Source organism: Enhydra lutris, unplaced genomic scaffold, assembly GCF_002288905.1.
Source record: "Enhydra lutris kenyoni isolate GAN:26980312 unplaced genomic scaffold, ASM228890v2 scaffoldscaffold24, whole genome shotgun sequence".
Taxonomy (NCBI): domain Eukaryota; kingdom Metazoa; phylum Chordata; class Mammalia; order Carnivora; family Mustelidae; genus Enhydra; species Enhydra lutris.
Window position 1 is genome coordinate 420,854 of NW_019154108.1, and position 24,325 is coordinate 445,178.

The 24,325-nt window shown below is 36.9% G+C and overlaps 1 protein-coding gene across 1 annotated transcript in view; it reads left to right on the plus strand.

Moving 5' to 3' along the window:
• The window catches only part of LOC111150800 (DDB1 and CUL4 associated factor 6), a 165,124-nt gene that overhangs the window by 122,314 nt on the left and 18,485 nt on the right, over nucleotides 1-24,325 (plus strand). The window contains exons 16-18 of the mRNA XM_022508408.1: nucleotides 12,240-12,323; nucleotides 12,523-12,850; nucleotides 17,905-17,946. Of these exons, the coding sequence (XP_022364116.1) occupies nucleotides 12,240-12,323; nucleotides 12,523-12,850; nucleotides 17,905-17,946 (454 nt within the window). The remainder of the gene's footprint in view (nucleotides 1-12,239; nucleotides 12,324-12,522; nucleotides 12,851-17,904; nucleotides 17,947-24,325) is intronic.

The window sequence follows — 24,325 nt, forward strand, 5'->3', positions numbered from 1 at the left end:
ACCCTTTCATCTTCATAGCTGTTGTAAATGCATGTTGTTTTTAAACTTATGCTGTCTTAATAGTTTGTTGCTGGTGTTTGGAAGTTCATTTGGCTTGTATAATGATCTTATATCCATCCAATAATTTTTCTGTTACATCTATTAATTGCCATGTAAATTCCTTTTTTTTTTAATAGACAGTCATATCATTGCAAATAGGAGTGTTCTTTCCTCCTTTCCACTCTTACTGCTTACTGTGTATTGGTTAATGAGTCACATTTACTTAATAGTAAAAGTCACACCCTCTGATTTTGAAAAGAATGTCTATATGAGTTTATTTAGGTTTGTGTTTTAGGGTTTTTGTAGATACCTCCTGTCAGATTAGGGGATTCCCCGCTGCCCTAGTTTACTAACGGTTTTATCATGAATGAATATTGATTGAATTGGGTACATTTTCTTCATCTATTGAGTTCTCATATATTTTTTCTCCATTAACCTGCTAATACAGTAGATAACACTCGGAAATGTCCTAATATTAAACAGTCTTTTGGGATGTCTGGGTGGCTCCATCGGTTATGCGTCCATCTTTGCCTCAGGTCATGATCCCAGGATCCTGGGATCGAGTCCCGCAACAGGCTCCTTGCTCAGCCTGATATCTCAATTAATAAAATCTTTTAAAAAAAACATTCAAAAAACAGCCTTTCAGGTGCGTCTTATGATCCAGAATGTTCTCTGTTTTGGTGAACGTTCGGCTTGAGAATGTGTGTCCCGCTGCTGGTTGAAGTGAGCAGGCCACGTCCGTCGCACCCAGTTGGTCAGTGGCAGCGTTGCTGAGTTTGGCCGTGTCCTCACTGTCCGCCTCCTGGATCTGCCCCTTTCTGAGACGAGGGTGTGGAAGTCTCCAGCTAGAACAGTGCGTTCGTCTGTTGCTCCTTGCTTCTCTCTCAGTCGCTGCCCCATGTGTTTCGACCCTCTCTGGATAGGCACATATGCTTTAACAATTGTTCGGGGGAAATTGACTCCTTTGACATTATATCATGCTCTTCTTTATCTTTGATAACTTTGCTTACTTTGAAGTCTGCTGTGTTAGAAAGAAACGTAGCTATTCTTCGTTTCTTTTGTTTAGTGTTAGCATGGTATGCTTTTCTCCGTACATTCACTTTTACTCTGTATGGGTCTTTACTTTTAAGTGGATTTCTTATAGACAGCCGATAGTTGGGTCATATTTTTTGACCCACCATGATAATCTGTCTTCTAATTGGTGTATTTAGAGCACTGACATGGAAAACATTATTGATAGAATTGGATTAAAGTCCATCATATTCTTTACTGTTCTTTGTTCTTTGTCCCTTTTCTTTTTTTTTAATTTTATTTATTTGACAGACAGCGATCACAAGTAGGCAGAGAGAGAGGGGAAGCAGGCTCCCTGCTGAGCAGAGAGCCTGATGCGGGTCTCAATCCCAGGACCCTGGGATCATGACCTGAGCCGATGACAGAAGCTTTAACCCACTGAGCCACCCAGGCGCCCTCTTTGTCCCTAGTTTTGTCTTTTCCTTTTTTTTCTGCCTTTTGTGGTTTGAATTCAGCATTTTATATGATTCCGTGTTTTTCTCCTTTCTTAGTGCATCAGCTGTACTTCTTTTTAAACTTTTTTTAGTGGTTGCCCTATAGTTTACAATGTACTTTTATAACTAATGCAGTCCACTCTAAAATAATACTGTACCACTTCCCAGGTAGTGTGATACCATGATAACAAAACCCTAATTCCTTCTTCCTGTCCCTTGTATCATTACTGCCATTCATTTCACTTTAACATAAGCATGCATACGCATATGTACACGTAAAATACATGCATAAACATACATGATGATGAAGTACATTATTGCTGTTACTATTTTGAACAACTGTTACCTATAGTTTTATGTATATAGATAATAGATAAACTAAGATTAAGGAAAATGGAAGTTTTTCTTTATCTTCACTTATTCCTTTGATGTTCTTCCTTTGTTTATATAGATCCATGTATCTGATTCATAATTTTTTTCTTCTCTATTAAGAACTTCTTTTAACATAGAACTTCAAGGCAGTTCTATCAGCAACAAATTCCTTTGCTCTTTGTTTGAGAAAGTTTTATTTCTCATTCACTGAAGAGGATAATTGTGCAGGGTACAGAATTCTAGGTTGGTGATTTTTTTTTTCTTTCAGTGTTTTAAGTATTTCACTGCATTCTCTTCTTGCTTCATAGTTTCTGAGGAGAAGTTGGATGTGATTCTTATCTTTGTACCTCTCTAGGTAAGATGTTTGTTTTCCTCTGGCTTCTTTCAGGATTTTTTTAATCCTTGATTTTCTGTATTTTTAAAATGATATGCCTAGGTTGTAGGATTTTTGTATTGATTTGGTTTGGGTTGGGTTTTTTTGGTATTTATCCTGCTTGGTGTCCTCTAGGCTTCCTGGGTCTATGATTTGGTGTCTGACATTAATTTGGGAAAATTCTTAGTCATTATTATTTCAAATTTTTCTTTTCTTTTTTTTCTTTGCTTTCCTTTCCTTTTCCTTCCATCCCCACCCTCCCCCTTCCCTTTCCTTTTCTCACCTTCTGGGATTTCCATTGTGCTTATGTTACATTGATTGTAATTATCCCACAGTCCTTGAATATTCTCTTTTGGGGGGCTTTTTTCCAGTCTTTGTTTTCTTTGCTTTTTGGTTTTCAGGGATTCTATTAATGCATCTTCTAGGTCGAGGATTTTTTCAGCCATGTCCAGTCTGTTTATAAGCCTATCGAAGGCATTCTTCATTTCTGTTACAGGGTTGGGGTTTTTTTTGTTTTGGGCTTCTCTCTCTCTGCCTACTTGTGATCTCTGTCTGTCAAATAAATAAATAAATTTTAAAAAAGGATACTTGTATCTCCTAGGACATAGTAATGCCTAATACAAATTAGTTATTATTATGATGGTGCTTTTTTATGTAGAGTCATTTGTTTAGGTGAAGTTCTAACCCCAAAGGGTCTTAAATTAAAACTTCTGCTCTTAAGCAAGAAATATCTTATATATTTCTGTGCGTTGTGTAAGTAAGGCTTTGAATAATACAGTTTTTAGGTTGTGTTTGCTGATCCAGCTTCTAACAAATAGAGCAAGTTAAGGAAAATTTAAATGGTTACAACTATTTTTTTCAACTATAGTAAAAATGAAACATTTAATTTTTTAGGTTTTTTTTAAGATTTTATTTATTTATTTGATAGAGAGATCACAAGTAGGCAGAGAGGCAGGCAGAGAGAGAGGAAGGAAGCAGGCCCCCCACCACCGAGTGGAGAGCCCAACATGGGGCTCGATCTTGGGACCCTAAGATCATGACCTGGGCCCAAGGCAGAGGCTTAACCCAGTGAGCCACCCAGGTGCCCCAGTTTTTTAGTTTTTTAAAGTAGATATTTCTTAGACATTTAGACATTTCTGGCTTGAAATATGTATTTTTATCAGAAAAATGAATTAATTCACTAGTAAGCCAAGAATCTACATTTCTGAGAAAACGCAACATGACAGGATATATATGATCATGAAAAGGAGTATTAAATTAGGAAGAGTAGTCTGGAACAAACCGGGAAATGAACCCTAAACCTCGGGTAGATATTCTCGTTAATGCCTCAGTTCTGCACTGTGTGGTGTTTGTGCCAGAGACACTTGTTACGCATGTTCAGTCTTCAAGGAGTGAACTAGGCTTGGGGGTCTGAAGCTTGTGTGGCTCACAGAAGACTACATTCTGTTAATACAGCAATGGGCCAGTTTTACCTAGGGCTGGTAAATTCGTTAACAGCCTAAATATACAAATTCTGTCAACTATGGTCATTTTATAAATTAAATGAGTACCACTGTGTTTTACATGATTGACAATATGTAGGTTATATTCATGAGAGATTAAATAATAACTTTGTAATAGATACCGTAAGGAAGAAGGTTTTAAGTAACATTGATCATCGCAGGAAGCTTCTTGCTTTCCAGGTGGAGGGTGTCACATACATTTAAATAAGATACTTTCTACACCATTTTGACCTCCAAACAGCTCTTTGTTTACTATATTCCTATAATTACAGCATTCAAATCTCTGTCTCTTTAATTTTACTCAAAAGAATATTTGATATAGCATTTAAATGGCTTTTTAAAACATCTGCTTCTGTAACTGAAGTGGACGTAGGAAATTCATTCCTATTCTCTCACACCTGCTTTTGTTTTCTATCCCTTCTTTTCTTTAAAAGAAAAATAAATAAGGTGCCTCAGCGCAGTAGGTAGCGCGTCAGTCTCATAAAAGAAAAATAAATAGCAAAGCACTTTATAAAGTGTTGTGAGTGATAATGAAAGAACCAGCCCCAGCTCTGCCTCTTGGTTTCTTGGATCATCTTCAAGTCTTCCGGCTGTCGGTCGTTATCAGTTCTAGGTGCCTGAAGATGACTGTGATTTGGGCAGCGTGGGACAGAAATGTCAGCAACATAATTAAGAATAAGGGAGAACTCTATGTGGACGTAGGACCAACAGGAAATTTTTTAAAGATGGTCGAGGGTAGGACAGATGTTTTAAAAGTCCCACTCTTGATAATTTTATGAAAGCTAAATGTCTGTTAATTCAGTTATTTTATCAGAATGCCGCTTTGATAAAATAACCTCATGTAAAACACGGAATGTAATACTGAATCTTTGAAAGTTGTGCGATGGCTTAATTTTTTATATCAATGACATAGTCGTAACAAAGGCAGTGTAAGAACCAAAGTGTTTTTACCATTTGTGAGGCCAGCTTTGTAATTCACTGATGCTTTATTTGCAAACACCAACTAATATCATAGGAGAGGATTTCATGTGAGTTACAAGTAAAGGCCTGAGAACTGATAGTCCAGAGTTCTGTTATCAGCTTGATTTCTCCTCTCTTAGACAGAATCCCTTTCCCTGTGTGCTACAGCTCTGTATTTGAAGTCTTGTTAGTTGCCCTCTTACGGATAGAAGTTAGAGCCGAGGTTCTGTGAGATTCTCTTTTATTACGTGCTCCCGTGGCCTCAAGAGGGATGAGAAAGATAAAAGTCCTTCATTGCGGTATAAAGTGAACCTCAAAACCAAAAACCTAAGTAATTTTGGTTTTACGAAGTTGTTACTGCCTTTGTTGTTATTTTCCAAGGCAGAAGGCTTATTTTTAGTGCTGTTCTATCTGGTGTCAAGAAAACAGTTGTCCCACAGACGAATATTCTTTCTGTAAGCAACTGGCAGAAGTGTTACAGGTTTGATTATGTAGCAGTTTGTGTTTTCTATATATGTTAATGCTTCCCCCGAGCTGTTAATCACGGAAAAAGAGAAAATTTCAAAGCTCTATTTTATTTTGTTTTTGAATATCCATGTACTTTTGCGGGGGGGAGGTGGGGACGCGTGGGAAAGGATGGTTTTGGAGTGGTCTGTATCAGTTTCTGTAGAATGTCTTGATTTCTATTTGACATTTTACAAAGATTTACTATGTTGAGATAGATCAACTGTAGGCTCCCAAAGTGAAACTACCATTTCCATAATTTAGAAAACAAATTCCTTGCAAGATTAGTCAGGAGAGGAAGAGGAAATATACCAAAACCTACAGTCTTGTAGCAGAGAGAGTTTTATAAATATCAAAAGCACATTGTTTTCTTTTCCTCCCCTCCCAATAGAGTGTGGGCTCTACTCCCTTTCTATATTATAAATCTGTGAATTTGCAGGAACAGAAAGAATTCGATAGCCTTCAGTTGTCGCAGAATTTTGACTCAGCCACTTTTCAGAGCCCCAGCCTCTTAACTCCTGTCAGTTGCCCTGGATGCCCGAGCAGGTGGGGAGCAAGACTGTGAGCAACTGCGAGCTCCGTTAAGTGCGAGTACCGCTTGGTAACATGCCTCATAGCCTCCTAATAGTCTTTGATTTCCTGATGACTAGATACGGTTCTCAAATGTGTGTAATTTCCATCTGAATCAAAGGGAATTATGTACACAAAGCTAGAATTTGATGCAATGCCACTTTGAAATAGTGTTTCTACAACACTTGCTTTTGAACTTTAAGTGAGAACCGTAACAGACGTGAGAAAGAATTATGACAGGGACAACCTAATTTAAGTTTTGTGAATTTTAGGAAATGTCATCTTTTTATTGGTTTCAGAGACTTTTTCAAATGTTTTAAACACAATTTTCAGATAACAATAATGAAAAGCTGAGCCCCAAACCAGGGACAGGTGAACCAGTTTTAAGTTTGCACTACAGCACAGAAGGAACAACTACAAGCACAATAAAACTGAACTTTACAGATGAATGGTAAGTTAATATTTTTGTAAAGCTGTTCTTAGCCATTTTGTAGGATTGTACTAGATACTATTTTTAGCACTTCATCTTTGTGTTTTGTTTGCTGTAATGCATTGGTTCTCAAATTTGGTGTGCTTCAGAATGGCTCGAAGAGGTTGTTAAAACGCATATTACTGGGCCCCACTCTTGGTTAATTTGAGGTGGGATCAGAGAATTTGGATTTCTAAAAACTTCCCAGGAGACTCTGATGTTGTTGGTCCTGGAATATTTCTTCTCATAGAAAAATGCAAAAGATTAAAAAAAAAAAAAAAGTTAATCACCAATAGACCGTTAGTGCCAAAAAATAAACCTAACATTTTGGAGCTTTTTTTCAGTCTTGGTCCTATGTACAGGTGTGTGTGTGTACGTGTGTGTGTGTGTGTGTGTGTGTGTGTGTGTGTGTACATGCATATACACATATATGTATGTGTATGTGATTTGGGGTTTTAAAATGTAATTTTAATCATACTGAATATATCCTGTTCTCTCCTGCATTTATTTGGCCTAACTCTGTAATAAATATTTCCACATTTCTACTTAATTTTCATAAATACGAATTTTCTAGCTGTGTGATATACCATCAGTTAGGTTTACCATAGTTTACTTAACCATTTCCCTTTCATCGGGCGGTGGATTTGTTTACCTTTTTTAAAAATGGTGAATATCTTTGTTTACAGGCTTTTTCCTACCTTTAAGATTATTGATTTGAGATGTACTTTTAGAAGTGAATCCGATCTAGGTCAAAGGTTATTGCCGAATTATTTTCAAAGAGCTTTGCTGTTACTACATTTCTTCCAGCAGCACAGAAAAACACATACATGTTATGGTCCCCAAGCCAGCGTTCAATATCAGTATATTCATTTATTTTTTAACTTATGTATTTGATCTTAAGATAATTGTCATTTTTAGTGAATTGATTACTAGTAAGGTTGAACTTTATATTTTGTCTAGGTTCTCTTTAGTGACATTTCTGATTATACTTATGGTTCATTAATCTAGTTAAATTTTATATTTTTAAAAAATCAAGTTATGTGACCTTCTTACATTCTTTCACACTGTCTCATGGCCTTTTGCCTGAGACAGCATCCAAAATTTTGTATTTAAGTTTATTGCTATATTAATATTTAATATATAGATAATATATTTGTTCTTAATATATAAACAGTTGCATATTAATATAATTATATGATTAATATGTAATAATTAATCATCTTGTAACCAATATATTAATTATGTTGTGTAATTAATATATTAATATATTCAGTTGTATATTATTATATATTATATGCTGGTATAATATATAAATAATATGTTGTTATATATTATTTATTAATATATAATTCTATGTTGATATGTGATGTTATTTATTTCAATGCACTGGTTTCCATTTGTGTTTATATGTGTATTTTACATTAAAATCTTTGATTAAGTAGTATTTTAAAATATTATTGAAATCCTTCTATATTCCTGAGACTATTCTAGATACAGGGAATAGATTAGTGAAAAAAACTGGCAAAAACCCTCTGTCCTATTAGAACTTACACTCTAGGGGAAGACAGACAATAAACAGTAAGTACAGGGATTGTATAGTATGGTGGGAGGTACTAAGTGCTGTGGAAGGAAATAGAGCAAGTAAGGGGCGATTGGGAGACCTAGGACAAGGGCAGGCATCACTGAGAAGATGGCATTTGGACAAAATCTTGAAGGGTATGAAGGAGTGAGCCATGCGTAAATCTGGAGGAAGAACATTACACGCAGAGAGAAAGCTAGTTCAAAGGCTCTGAAACAGGAACAGACAGAGGACACTCGAGGGGCTTGAAGAAAACCAGTGCAGCCCGAGTGGAGTGAGCAAAGGAGAAAGTAGTGGCAAAGAAGGTCTGCTCGGTGAGTGAGGGCAGGGGCTGTCTGAGGCCAGTGTAGAGACCAGGCCATGGTCGGGCGACCAGCGGAAAGACTTTGGCAGTGAGAAAGGTGAGAGGCGGTGAGGGCGGTGGGGCGGTACGACGAAATTGGATTCTATATAAATGTTTGAAGGCGGAACAGTGAGTAGAATTTCTGATTTCTTTACAAGCCCTAGTGTCGGAGCTCAACTCCTGTAACCGTGCCTGTCTGTGGCCCTTTTCCTTAATATGCAATTTAAGGTCATCGAAGATTGTTATTCTTTATGTCTTTCCAATTCCCCTCTCTTGTTTCTGCGTAGAAAAGGCTGATTTTTTATAAAGAGTCACCGGAGCATTTTTTTGGCAAAGGTCTTTCGTGCCGCTCTTTCGAGTGCTGCTTTTCCTTCTCTGAGAACCAGCAGCAAGTGACACTCTCTCGCTTATTAGTTTCTTATTTCTTCATCGCAGAGTAATGAACCTTTTTTTCTGATTATGAAAGAAAAAGGAAAAGAAACCAGTAAAAGGAGAATTCAGGAAGGCAGTCTTTTTCATCTCGCCAGTTTGGGGTCTTGCTTTTATTTGAGTTTCTTTGATGACAGATGAGGCAGTAGAGCACACGAAGAGCTTAGATGTTAAACTTGACAAGCCGTTGAACCTCTCTGAATCCCAGCGTTTTCCTCTGAAAACGGACATATTTAAGAGAACCTACTTCAGAGTTTTGGTGGGAAGATTTAATGAGATCACGCAGAAAAAGTACCCAGCGCTTAGCACATTGATGGGCACGTGGGCCCCGGGGGGCAGCTTTACGTTATCATCTTCTGTAAATTGCTTTTCATATCCTTTGCCCATTTTTCTACTGCGGTGTTTTATCTTTTTCTTATTGATTTATAAGAACTGCTTATTATAGAATTGAGTGAGGGCGACACCATTTGTCTTTCATTTGTTGCAGATATTTTTTCCCCAGTTTGTTGTTTGTCTTTCCGTTCACTTACGGTAGTTTTGCTTCATGGTTTCGGCCTGTGAGCTCGTGCTTAGAAAAGCCTATCCTTCCCAGGATTGGGGGAAAGCTTCTTCTTTTTTCCTCTTAGATTTCTGTGATTTTATATCAAAAATATGTGTTCAATCCTTCTGCACTTTATTCTGCCATAAAATATGATGTAGAGCTATAGCTTGATTTTTCCACATGACCGTTCCTTTGTCCTAGTAGTGTTTAATGAACAATTTATTCTTTTTTCTGTGATTTAAAATGCCATATTAACATATGCTAAGTACATTTACTTGGTTACATTGTCTTTTCCACTAATGGCTCCTACTTTCCTACATCAGTACCATGTTTCAATTATCATATCTTTTATACACTGAGCATTTTATTTATGCCTGTATTAGAGCTTTCTCAATGAAAAAAAAAAAGATTTATATATCACATTGACTTCTCTTTACCAAAATTGCTATATATTTCTTTATGGTTAAAAAGAAACAACATGATTTGTTGAAAAACAAAATCAGAATCTAGAGAAAAGTGTAGAGAAACTCAGGTGCAGTAGTCGTACTGGGACGACACCTAACACTGGTGTACATCTTTTCTGACGTTACTCTCTGCATGGAAGCCCGTGTAGATGTGCACTCTTTTAAAAACATGCCCTATTACACATGGATGCCCTTTAAAAAAAATCAGATTGACTTCTACAGTTAGCCTAAAAGAGTTTTTGTAAAATCTTGGCCAAAAGTCCATGATAATTTGTATTGTTTCTTGAGTCACTGCTACATGTCTATAATTAACAGTTTGTAAACACTGTAACTCTTAACCTTTTTTTCTTGCTCTTACTGCATTTCTATGAATTTAATTTTGACCTTAGTCAGATTGTTGTACATTTCCTTCTGTTTTCTTTCCCATTCAATCCCCACCTTACACATATGCCATGTTTGTCACAGGACATTCTTTGAAAATTATTTAAATCCATCTAGTATTCTCGTCTTGCTAAAATTGCTGGCAGGATTAAGTCATTATCAGGTAAGTTTTAACAGCAAAACATGAAACAGAACAGTGCTCCTCAGTCAGCTGGCATGTTTGAACAACTGCCCAGAAGTGGAAGTGACCCATAGAGGGCAGCTCAAGGGCCAAAGAACTGTCCGGGTCTCTTTTCAAGTATTAGTTTAAGAGTAGCCTAGAACAGCAAAGTCTTAAAGGACGTATGGTCGAAGTCTGTAGAAGAGGAGGAATTGGGATGTAGCGAACCATCCGTGTTGAGGACGAGAAGGGGGTCTATGTAATTAAAATTCAATAGAAATGTATAGAAATATTATACCTGACGATAGAAGCATCAGAACTGTGAAGAAGTGGTGGTCCTTTCGTATTTTTAAATCTCTTTTTTACGGTAAAAGAGTATTAGAATAACCACCTTGATCTGTGAAGGTGGTGTTTTATGAGTGCTTATTAAAATAATAAATCCTGTATTTTATTTGTGGTATGAATTTTTTTATTGTTTCCTAGTTGTAAAGTATACAGATCATCCTAAAAGTTCATATTTATTAACTTCTTGGTGGAACCACTTGTTTTGTTTTGATGGTAGGAGCAGTACTGCCTCAAGTTCTAGAGGGAATGGGAGCCACTGCAAATCTGAGGGTCAAGAGGGACCCTTGGCCCCAGAGAGCTCTGTGCAGCCACCGGGAGACAGCGACACAAGTAAGATAGTGCCGTGCTTTTGTTACTACGAGCCCCTGGGGCTGGATGTCCACCCACTTTTCTGCTCCTTCAGTGCGGCAATTCTGTTTCTTGTTTTTATTTATTTATTTATTTATTTATTTATTTAAGATTTTATTTATTTATTTGACAGAGATCACAAGTAGTCAGAGAGAGAGGAGGAAGCAGGCTCCCCGCGGAGCAGAAAGCCCGATGCGGGACTTGATCCCAGGATCCCGGGATCATGACCTGAGCCGAAGGCAGAGGCTTTAACCCACTGAGCCACCCAGGCACCCCTTCTATTTCTTGTTTTTAATAAGTTCCCTGTGCCTCAGTAGTCCAGACATCACTATTGATGAGCGGTTAGCAAGTGCAAATGGCCAGGGCCTTATACATTTCAGATGGGGAGTCACAGGGAAGCACGGTGTCTCTCCAGGCACCGTGGTCTGAACAGTGGTTATTGCACTGAAAATATGTGAGATGTAAATATTAGTTTGAGTGATCTTTACTATTTTTATACTTAGCAGCAAAATCCAAAATATCTGCCTTGATTTTTTTCAAAGACTATGGGTAGCTTGTGAAGGGGGAGAAAAAGGATAAAATTTGAATGGGTTATGTATGAGTGAATCCAATTTCATACAGGAAATGCTGTTTGGGGACTTTTTTGGAACACTGTCCTAGAATGTTTTCCATGACCATTGTATGAAATTTAGTGTCTAGTACAGAGCCTGGAACACAAATTTTCAATAAATACTTGGTGAGTGAAGGAATAAATGAATTCTACTTCTTATTAAATGAAGAGATACGTCAATGTAACAGAGTTTACGATAATTAGGTATGTGTAAAACAGCTGCCTGGCAAGCAGATATGCAGTTGGGAGCAAAATACACTGGTCCCTAATGGTCTTGGAGTTAAATCACAGAAATAAATATTTTCAGTGGCCAAAACAATTTATAGTAGGGTCAGCTTTACGATTTGTTTGTGATAGTTGAGATTATACCAAATGCACGGTAAAGAGATAGAAAAATACTCAGTTTTAGGTTTAGATTTTTTGAAATTTAGCAGAAAGGCAAACCAAGTAATGTCAGTTGTGGGGGGTAATCTAAAGCAAAAATTCTACCCGAAGACTTCATGAAGGTCCGTGCGTGGGCTTTGGGAGGTGGGGCAGGATTGCCCTTCTGTCCTTGACAGTGTTTGTACACATATATTCTTGCATTTCCTGAGGGGAGGTTGTATCTGAAGGTCAGGAGATTCTGTGATCCAAAAGGGACTAGGAACTGCTTATACAGAGGAAAGCTAGGGTTTTCAATCGGTGTTTATTTTTATTTTAAAAAAATTGGATTTAATGATAATTTGGTTTATTTATTTCCCACAAGTTCTTAAAGAACCATCAGAGGATGTGACAGCATGTCAGGAAGGTACCTCTGCAGAAAGCACAGTTGAGAACCGTGTAAACACAGGTGAGTTGTCTTGTTCTCTTTAGATAATTGCTCCATGTTGGAAAACAAGAAGCTGTAATTTATGTTACTCTCTCCCAAGTTAGAGGCCATTTAGAAATGGATGTGTTATGGAATTCTCCTCTTCCTATAGGGAGAGCGTCCAGTTTGATTAAACAGTGTTGCCGACATGACCAGCAGTTTCTACTTTATTTTCCGACAGCACAGTCAGATACACTCACATCTGAGCCCTTGGATTCCAGCTCAGGAGAAAGAAATTACTTCAATCTTGATAGTTCTTGTGGGGTTCCAGAAGAACCCACTTTGTCTGAACAAGACAAGGAACCAGGAACTTCAGAGCAGACTAGCACTGAAGGTGCTACCAGTCGAAACCCCACCAGTCCTGAGCCTCAGTCACAAACAGGAGCCGTTGGGCCGTTGGCTCGTGAGGAAACATCAGCCAGGGACTCTGCTCTCCAGGACACAGACGACAGTGACGACGACCCAGTCCTGATCCCAGGTGCGAGGTATCGAGCGGGACCTGGTGACAGGTTGGTAAAGTTCTAGTTGAAATGAACTATAAAAAATGCAATTCACAGGACTTTGTTTGAAGTCAAATAAAGGAATCTCTCCATTTTTCACAGCCACTTTTCTAAGGGTGTCTCAGTCCTATCAACTCAGAGTTTTTTAAACTGTAAATGATTGTAGTGCGCTACATTCTTTGAGCAAACTGCGTTAAGAGGAGAATAAAAAGTCTCATTGCTCTGTATCTCCAACACCGGAGACTTGCTCCTCAGTTTACAGATCAAGAGAAAGGAATGTGGAGAACGACCAACAGGTTATGTGTCAAGTCGGGGTTATATTTAGCCATCAGACTGCCCTATAGTCAGCCTGGCCTTTTTCGGTTTTGTTTTGTTTAATGTTCAGGTTTTTTGATGTTCTTTTCTACTGACCCTGGGTTAAGGTAGTGTAATAATAGTTCTCTTTGAGAACCTTATGTTTTTCTGAGATTTCTACTTAACAACTCAGTTCAGGAAATGAAAAATTATACCAAATATATAGAATTGCTCACATGTTCATATACTTTTCTCATTTTTTACTTTGTGTGATCATACGAATATATCTTGTTTTTTAGAAGATAAAATAAAACTTTCAAAGCATATTGTGTTCCATACTTATCAAAAGCTGTTTCTGCAGATAATGCTATCATACCTCATTATAAGCTCTGCCCTTTTCCAGACAATAAAATTTTATCTTTAAGTTCCTAGCTTACACAGTTGTGAAGAACCATTTCACATATTTCTGTGCTCAATATACTACCGTTTATAAAATATTCTGACATTTCCGTCAAGTGAAAGATATCATAGATAATACAGCATTGCCATTCTTCAGTAGTAAATTAATGATCAAGAACATTATGACGTGGGTTTGAATCCTGGTTTTACTGCTTAGCTGTAGTTCCTCATTTAAATTTTGTAATGTTTTTGTATAGTTCAGGTTCCTTTTGTATAAAATGAAGCTATGACTATCTAGAATTGTTACAAGAATTTTCAAAAATCCATTAATCGTTCAGTCCCAGGACCTGTCCACCTTGAACGCACTAACTAACTAACTGATAGCTGTGTTAAGCACCCAAGATGTCTGTGTGGCTTCTCAGACTTAAAAACCAGTTAGAAGGAGAGTGGCTTTGGGGATAGAGATGGACAGAGGACCGCGAAAATCCCAAACAGTACTGCTTGCAGTTCAGCGAAACTGCCTTTTGTAGCTAGGAAAGGATTGCCCCTCTACTGATACTTACTCACATGTCCTCAGTTGGGAGTCTCCGTTAGTTAGGGTTAGTCAGAATGTTTATTTGGCAATGGCATTGTTTTTAAATGTAGAGGAAGTAATCCCTCCCGATTTTTGTACTTCGAGATTAACCAAGCATCTTCTCTTTACCTGCCACACACTAGTCCTCAGCATTCTTAGTCTCTGTTTTAGACAAGGAAGACTTAGTTTCATTTCTTTCCAGACCCAGAGGGATACCATCACCACTTAATTTGTACAGATAAGGTTAGCAACCACAGCACAATTTGAAAATCAAATTGATGGTTTCTGAAACCCAGGATAGAGAGTCCGTTTGTAATTATTTGAGGCTTACACATTTATGTCCTTCTCTTTATATAAGTGAATATATGTCCTTGCTTTTTTCTGTACTTAGGTAGCTTAAAAGTGATGCTAAGGTCATAATTGAAAATAAAACATAAGTATATGCTTTCTAATAAAGTGGGCCATATATATCACTTACCAGGTTTGTTTGTTTAAATAAGACATTATCTATATTTTAATAGATATTAGATACTTGGAAAAAGATCAAAATTATTCAGGCTAATTATTACACTTTTATACCAAGCCTGCTTTATAGCTGAGGAAACAGAGGTGCTGAGCAGAGTTTTTGTATATTCTAGACCTAACAAGGTTTTTTGTTGGTTGGCTGGTTTTTTAAACACAGTAATATAACATCAGTGAGAAGGGAGGATTTGGTGGGGAGAGTGGGTCCTAGAGAACCTAAAACTTCTTGGAGTATATTATCCTTAGTTTGGAGATACTACCAGAAACTAGAATACCTTTCTATTGAGCTTCATCACTTATTTTTCATTTTCATAATACTTAAATGATTTATGTTTTAGGGATTCGCCTAGGGTTTGGATCTACCACAAAGTTGGCACTGATAGCCTCATTGTTCCAAGAGACCCAGGTGCTGAACTAGACCAGCAGAATCTTTTAGAGGCAAGGGACTCAGGGACACTGGCCTAGAGCTGACCCCACTCACGCCATACACGTACTCTCGAGTTCATATTCTCAAGGTTAGATCCGGATCTGAAACCTCGTGTAAGTCTACATTGGTTTCCCTGATTTTTAAAAATTATTATTACAAATTCTTTAGTATTCTGTATATTCAGTTCAGGAATATAGCCTTAGTTTGTCCCATATATTATTTTTTTTATTCTGTACAACATAGTAGTGAACTTACTGAAGAATAATAGAAGAAGAATAATAAAATTCTTAACATTTAAGAAACTTAATCACTTGTTGAAGAAGCGAGGACAAATCCATAAGCTATTTATAAGAATGGGGAGAAACAGTTTTAATAAATAAATGAAATGAAATACAGTGTTACAGATATACAAAAATGTACAGACCAAGGTGATGGTAAAGGTTTATAGTGACTTTCACAACCCTGTCAATTTTTCTTTGAAATATGCATTATTTTCTAACAGTTTTGGTGAAAAATCTTCCTTCTGATTTTTTTCTAAATAATTTGTATTGTTCCTTGTTTCCTTAACACCATCTTGATTAAATCTTGAACTACCCAGATAAGGTATATTTTTAACATCTCTGCACCTTTTTAAGGATCCTTCATCCTTGAGAAAATTGCCCATTTCTCTTCTCTATTTGGAGAATGGGTGTGTTGACTTATTCTTAAGAGATTAAGTTTTAAGATATTTTGCTTTTTAGAACATGAAAAGAATAATTTACCAGCTTGTAAGTAGGTATGGGACATCTGAGAATTTGTTTCCAAAGGGACAAAAGTTTTCAAAGCTTTGTTGTAAAAATCATACCATTTGGTTCTTCGTATCTAAGAACACATTTCATACTTCAGTGAAGTGCCCAGCTAAGAAGATGCATGTCTTAAAGTTCCTTTGTTGCTGCCACTTGAGAAGCCCAGTTGAGATCAGTTTGGTTGGAGTAAAGAAATGGCCCTAAAATTAAAAATGGTGAAAGTATATACTTAGATCTCTGCTTTAATGTGTATAAAGAATTACGTAGTAGATCTCATAATTTTTTGGTCCCAAATTTAATTTTTGAAATGAAAACTAAAAAATGTATAACTAAACCATTTTTGACATACATTTAATAAAGATATCGAAAATAGTTCTTTGCAATGCAAAGTAATGATTTCTTTATAAAGATTTGCATTTATAATCTGGTTAGGTAAATATGATTTGGGTTTTCACTTTGGGGCTGAGATCAAGCATGAGAAAGAAATGTCTTAGAAAATAAAGGTCTTAACAACTAACGTAAATGTTTTAAAATGGAATGCTCTTCTCATTAACGATAGCTAGGCTCGGTACAAATTCAGCTGGGACTCTCTAGAGCAGAGTTCAGCCAACTTTTTCCTAAAAAGCCAGAGAGTAGAAATTTTAGCTTTGCTGGCCAAGGTACCTATGTAACTGTTTAAAGTGCAAATGTAACTATTTACAAATGTAGCTGTTTACAAACATGGAAATTATTCTTTGCCTACCGGCTGTTACAAAACCAGGCAACTGGCCAGATTTATCCCAAGGGCCATAGTTTGCTGATTCCTATTCTATAGCAAATCAATCTTGAAAGAAGCACAACTGTAGTCTGTGGTAAAACGCGCCTACTGGTAGATACCCAGAGTTTAAAACGATGAAGTTCTTCTCTAAATCACCACATACTTGATCCCCTTTAACTTTGTCTAGGGCAAGAGCATAGAACATTAAATGGAAACTAAATTGAAGAAAGAAAGACTTAATCAAACACATACTTTCCAATCATGGTATTAAAGAAACAACAAATAAAAGTAGTGTGTGTATCCTTTGGTGATTTTATACTGGATTTGGAAATATAAACGTGTGCCCTTGGCACGAAAGGAACATGGTCAGGTTTTCGGTTGATATGGTCTTCACGTGAACTGTTTGCACAGTGCCAAATTAGTCTTACAGTTCATGGTATGATGGATGGCTTGGCTGGTCTCTCTTTCTTTTGCCAAACCCAAGAGGGTTTTTGCTCTGTGAGAAGCATCTAAGTGAGCCTCCTGAAGTTCTCACATAGTCTTGAAAGTTTTTAGTTATGGACTCAGCCAAGATGCTCTAAAGGTTTTTTCCATAAATCTTAAAGGTTAGCCACTTTTTTTACAAAGTATTTTTTACACGCGTAGAAATGTGGTTCCATTTACCTACTCTGGACTCTGGAACACAGCCTTGATTTGTAAAGTCAGAATTCTTCCTGTGTTCTAAATTTGCCACCATCTCTTTAGTCATCCTACAATCACTCCCAGTATTTCTAATGATTCCAGTGTATTCTTCACTGAAGAAAATTGCAGAGAGAAAAAAAGTAACGGTGGAGAAAGAACTGAACTCCTAGAGAGGTAAAGGCCCTGTTACTCTTCGCTCGCCTGCTCTGTGGTCTGTGGTTAGGACAGTGAGTCAGCTCAGGGCTTAATTACTCTTTCCTGAAAGAGCAGCACAGCCCTGGGGAGCATAATGCAGGTGCTGGCGGGGTGGCGTGGGTGGCGTGAGTCAGTGCAGTTCCCCACGCGCTGTAACTGCTTCGTTTCTCATCTGTTTAAAGATAAAAGGTGTTAAGTGCAACGTCTTCCTTCTAGTCTATCTTCAGTGTGTGTTTCTGTTTCTTTAATTTCCTCAGACACATTTAGGTGAATGACACAGTCTCACATTAGACCTTAAATCACGAAGGGAAACAAGAAGTTTTCTTAGATTTCGCTGATTAATGATGAAAGTGGTGACCTTAATGCTTTCAGTGTTTGGTTCTTTGAAGTCTTTGTGAGTGACTTTAGTTATTGTGTTCCCTTCACTAGATTTAATATCAGAGGAACAACAATAGGTGATAGAATAATGAGGTAATTCAGTATGTTCCTTCATTATTTTATTTTTTCTTTATGATGAATTTGCCAGGTCCTCTTTTTCCACAGCTAACCACCTTTCCTATTAACAGTTAATACGTCTTATGCTTACTGAGCTCCAAGTGCTAAGCATTGCAAAGCAGGTTGCTTTTCACAAACTGTATTTAGCTGCATGCCCTGCATGGGAGTAGAATGAAAAGAAAGTTCCTGTGTGCGGATGTGACGGATGTTCCCTTCCAGTGTGTCAGATGATAAAGTAACTATAACCTGAAGTGACGTACTTTAAATTACTGGTTACTCCATTTTGAATATCTTGTTGAAGAATATAACTTACTTTTTTTAAAACTTGACTGGGCTACCAATTAGCAATAGCAACATTTTGTTATTATTCAAGTATAGTCCTTTTCTTTGAGATCAAGAAGTAAAAATGGACTTGAGTCTAATTCTGTGCATAAAATTCTGATTTTTTAAAGAAAGTTGTTTTCTTATAAATAGTTTAATAACTTAATGTCACACATCAAGACGATCTGTAACTCTCAGACGTTTTTGTAATTTGAAGACGAACAGTGGGGTACGTTTTTAAAATACAACTTTAAAGTGAACTTCAGTCCCATTAGTCATACCCCAGACCTGTTTTAATTAATTTGTACCACTCTAGCTATATATAATGGGGGGGTTGGGGTTTGGTTTAGTTTTAGGTAGGCTCCCTGCCCATTGTGGAGCCCAGTGCAGGCTTCAGTCTCAGGATCATGAGATCAAAACCTAAGCGGAGAGTAGGAGTTGGACACTTAACCAACTCCGCTACCCAGGTGCCCCTGTAATGGTATTTTATAAAAGAATTTACCATATTGAAAACAAGAGGCAAAATAATTCATATTTTATATTTTTAGTGCTGTTTAATTTCTTCTTATATCTTAGCCTGGTCCTCTAACTACTAAATGTGCCAATTTATTTATTTTTTAAAAATAATTTCCTAATTTGAGCTTGGAATTATCTTAAATTCTGCTGACCATTTAGAAACAGAATATTTAGAATATGCAGTATTAAAAATAAAATACAAAGACTCAGGGAAGAGGAAGGGATCAAAATGCAAAGTCAGTAATCTAGGTTTTTATTTTCTTAGGTCAGTTATATGCTAGATTCCTTCTAGGTTTTTTTTTCTATTAAATGCTGTTTGCCAAATAGCTGATACCTTGAGATATTTTTGTTTTTCTTTTGACATTTCTGGATGAATCAGTTTCGTATTTATTATTTTATCCATTCAGTAAACCTATATGAACCCAACACTGGAAGAAGCTGGAGATAGAAGGATAACGACAAAACAGCCTCCGTTAGCTCTCGGCTCAGTGGGATTCATAGACACATCTAAGTAATTTTAATACAGTAATTGCAGCAGTAGTTTTCCACAGGCACTGGCGTCATTAAGGACTCTTAATCTAAGGAGGGAGAGAATTCTATTTTTTTAATTCTTGGTTTATGACACTATCATTGTTGATTCATGTTTGGTTCCTTTTTTTCATTTATCTTTATTCATTCTTTATTCATTTATTCATTTATTTCTTTATTCATTCATTATTATAATAAGTAAATATCCATAAACCCACCACCTAACCCCAAACTGAAAGACTGCCGGTAACTCAGATCTCTACATTCTGTCCCCTCACCCACCTTACCGGGGCCAACCACTCTTCTGAACGTTCTGTGTATTGTGCCGTGCTGTAAACAAAACATTATCACAAATATAAATGCCAAAGTAATACATCATTTAGTTTGTTTGCCCACTTTTAGACTTGAAAAAAAAGGATATTGTCCGAATGTGGTATTAGGAATTGCTGTTTCTTTCTCAGTCAACGTTAGTTAAGATCCATCCATGTTGTTACGTCGCTGATGCTCAGTCAGTTTTTTGCTCTCTAACAATCTACTGCGTATCTATTCCATCATGCATACCTTTTCCTGTTAATGGGCATTTAAGTTTTCAGTTTCTGCTTTTATCAACAGTGCTGGTTTGAACATTCTGAAACATGTCTCCTTGGGCTTTTCTGGAGTACATACCTGAGAATGGAGTGTTGAATTTTACAAGATAACCTCAAATTGTTTTCCAAAGTGGGAGTGTAAATTAATTTGTACAGTCACTAAGTAATCACATTGATCCACAACTTGGTTTTGTCCCTTTTTTTGATTTTGCTAATTGGTTTGGTGTACAGTGGCATCTCATGGTTTTGATTTTTCATTTCTGTACTTACAAAATGAGATTATGCATCTCTCATTTGTTTTTTGGCCATAACTGGTTTTCTACTGGGTTGTTTTAATTGAATTGTTTTCCTCTTCCATGTTAAATTTTTTTTTTAAGGAATTCTTAATGTATTTTTTATACTAATTTGTGTCATCTATAAGTGCAAATATTTTTTCTGGTTTGTGATTTATTTTTTTAAGCTGTCTTTTGAGGATTCTTAATTTTAATGTAGTTGAATTTTATCATTCTTTAATGCATATCGCTTCCTTTTATTTAAGAAATCCTTACTTCTGGAATTCCAGAAATGGAAAATGTTCTTTTGAAGTCGTCTTTTAAGATATTAATCCATCTGGAATTGATTTTTTATTCATGATGTATATGTTTGCTGTGTAGATAGCCTTGTTTTCTCTGTTCATTTATTAACTGTTGAATTTCCCCAGAGAGCAGCTGTGCTACCCATCACATTACAGAGTTCCATATAAACACAGGTCTGTTTCTAGGCTTTCTGTTCCATTCCGCTGGACAACTGTTTGCCTCTCCATCAGTACCATACTCTTATAATTACTCTAGCTTTATAATCTTAATATTTTCTAAATCTCTTCAGGTCTCTTCTCTTTATTTTTCTTTAGAAGGGACTTGCTATTCTTTGTCCTTTGTCTGTTTTGTGATCAACATTTTAAGTTCCATATACAAGTCATCAGAGTATGATTATAGTTGTAATAAACCTGTAAAAATTTTGAAGAATTGATTATCCTCACAATATTAAATTACCTGTACATTTATTCAGCTCTCTTAAAAAATGTCTTTTATTAACATGTTATAATTTCCTACAAACAGGAATATCTTTATTTATAACCCTTTCATCTTCATAGCTGTTGTAAATGCATGTTGTTTTTAAACTTATGCTGTCTTAATAGTTTGTTGCTGGTGTTTGGAAGTTCATTTGGCTTGTATAATGATCTTATATCCATCCAATAATTTTTCTGTTACATCTATTAATTGCCATGTAAATTCCTTTTTTTTTTAATAGACAGTCATATCATTGCAAATAGGAGTGTTCTTTCCTCCTTTCCACTCTTACTGCTTACTGTGTATTGGTTAATGAGTCACATTTACTTAATAGTAAAAGTCACACCCTCTGATTTTGAAAAGAATGTCTATATGAGTTTATTTAGGTTTGTGTTTTAGGGTTTTTGTAGATACCTCCTGTCAGATTAGGGGATTCCCCGCTGCCCTAGTTTACTAACGGTTTTATCATGAATGAATATTGATTGAATTGGGTACATTTTCTTCATCTATTGAGTTCTCATATATTTTTTCTCCATTAACCTGCTAATACAGTAGATAACACTCGGAAATGTCCTAATATTAAACAGTCTTTTGGGATGTCTGGGTGGCTCCATCGGTTATGCGTCCATCTTTGCCTCAGGTCATGATCCCAGGATCCTGGGATCGAGTCCCGCAACAGGCTCCTTGCTCAGCCTGATATCTCAATTAATAAAATCTTTTAAAAAAAACATTCAAAAAACAGCCTTTCAGGTGCGTCTTATGATCCAGAATGTTCTCTGTTTTGGTGAACGTTCGGCTTGAGAATGTGTGTCCCGCTGCTGGTTGAAGTGAGCAGGCCACGTCCGTCGCACCCAGTTGGTCAGTGGCAGCGTTGCTGAGTTTGGCCGTGTCCTCACTGTCCGCCTCCTGGATCTGCCCCTTTCTGAGACGAGGGTGTGGAAGTCTCCAGCTAGAACAGTGCGTTCGTCTGTTGCTCCTTGCTTCTCTCTCAGTCGCTGCCCCATGTGTTTCGACCCTCTCTGGATAGGCACATATGCTTTAACAATTGTTCGGGGGAAATTGACTCCTTTGACATTATATCATGCTCTTCTTTATCTTTGATAACTTTGCTTACTTTGAAGTCTGCTGTGTTAGAAAGAAACGTAGCTATTCTTCGTTTCTTTTGTTTAGTGTTAGCATGGTATGCTTTTCTCCGTACATTCACTTTTACTCTGTATGGGTCTTTACTTTTAAGTGGATTTCTTATAGACAGCCGATAGTTGGGTCATATTTTTTGACCCACCATGATAATCTGTCTTCTAATTGGTGTATTTAGAGCACTGACATGGAAAACATTATTGATAGAATTGGATTAAAGTCCATCATATTCTTTACTGTTCTTTGTTCTTTGTCCCTTTTCTTTTTTTTTAATTTTATTTATTTGACAGACAGCGATCACAAGTAGGCAGAGAGAGAGGGGAAGCAGGCTCCCTGCTGAGCAGAGAGCCTGATGCGGGTCTCAATCCCAGGACCCTGGGATCATGACCTGAGCCGATGACAGAAGCTTTAACCCACTGAGCCACCCAGGCGCCCTCTTTGTCCCTAGTTTTGTCTTTTCCTTTTTTTTCTGCCTTTTGTGGTTTGAATTCAGCATTTTATATGATTCCGTGTTTTTCTCCTTTCTTAGTGCATCAGCTGTACTTCTTTTTAAACTTTTTTTAGTGGTTGCCCTATAGTTTACAATGTACTTTTATAACTAATGCAGTCCACTCTAAAATAATACTGTACCACTTCCCAGGTAGTGTGATACCATGATAACAAAACCCTAATTCCTTCTTCCTGTCCCTTGTATCATTACTGCCATTCATTTCACTTTAACATAAGCATGCATACGCATATGTACACGTAAAATACATGCATAAACATACATGATGATGAAGTACATTATTGCTGTTACTATTTTGAACAACTGTTACCTATAGTTTTATGTATATAGATAATAGATAAACTAAGATTAAGGAAAATGGAAGTTTTTCTTTATCTTCACTTATTCCTTTGATGTTCTTCCTTTGTTTATATAGATCCATGTATCTGATTCATAATTTTTTTCTTCTCTATTAAGAACTTCTTTTAACATAGAACTTCAAGGCAGTTCTATCAGCAACAAATTCCTTTGCTCTTTGTTTGAGAAAGTTTTATTTCTCATTCACTGAAGAGGATAATTGTGCAGGGTACAGAATTCTAGGTTGGTGATTTTTTTTTTCTTTCAGTGTTTTAAGTATTTCACTGCATTCTCTTCTTGCTTCATAGTTTCTGAGGAGAAGTTGGATGTGATTCTTATCTTTGTACCTCTCTAGGTAAGATGTTTGTTTTCCTCTGGCTTCTTTCAGGATTTTTTTAATCCTTGATTTTCTGTATTTTTAAAATGATATGCCTAGGTTGTAGGATTTTTGTATTGATTTGGTTTGGGTTGGGTTTTTTTGGTATTTATCCTGCTTGGTGTCCTCTAGGCTTCCTGGGTCTATGATTTGGTGTCTGACATTAATTTGGGAAAATTCTTAGTCATTATTATTTCAAATTTTTCTTTTCTTTTTTTTCTTTGCTTTCCTTTCCTTTTCCTTCCATCCCCACCCTCCCCCTTCCCTTTCCTTTTCTCACCTTCTGGGATTTCCATTGTGCTTATGTTACATTGATTGTAATTATCCCACAGTCCTTGAATATTCTCTTTTGGGGGGCTTTTTTCCAGTCTTTGTTTTCTTTGCTTTTTGGTTTTCAGGGATTCTATTAATGCATCTTCTAGGTCGAGGATTTTTTCAGCCATGTCCAGTCTGTTTATAAGCCTATCGAAGGCATTCTTCATTTCTGTTACAGGGTTGGGGTTTTTTTTGTTTTGGGCTTGTGTGTGTGTGTGTGTGTGTGTGTGTGTGTGTGTGTGTGTGTGTGTGTTTTGTTTATCTCAGGCAATTCTTTTTGCTTCTTTCTGAGGATTTCCAGTGCTCTGCTTATATTGCCCATCTGTCCTCACATGTTGTATACTTTATCTGTTAGCACCCTTAATTAATCATAGTTACATTAATTATAGTTGTTTTAAATACTTGGTCTGTTACTGTCTCTTCAAACTGTGTTTTTTTTTCTCTTTTGGCGTGCTCAGTAGTTTCTTTTTCTACTAGCTATATATGATGTATCGTGTGAAAGGAACTGCTCTAAACACACTGGTGGTGGGGGGGGGGTCAGGCATAGGGGAGGGGAAGCATCCACCGTCTTCAGATTAGGTCTCAGTCTTGGAGTGAGCCTACATCTCTGGCCTTTAGAAGTGTTCCGCAGGGGGGCGCCTGGGTGGCTCAGTGGGTTAAGCCGCTGCCTTCGGCTCAGGTC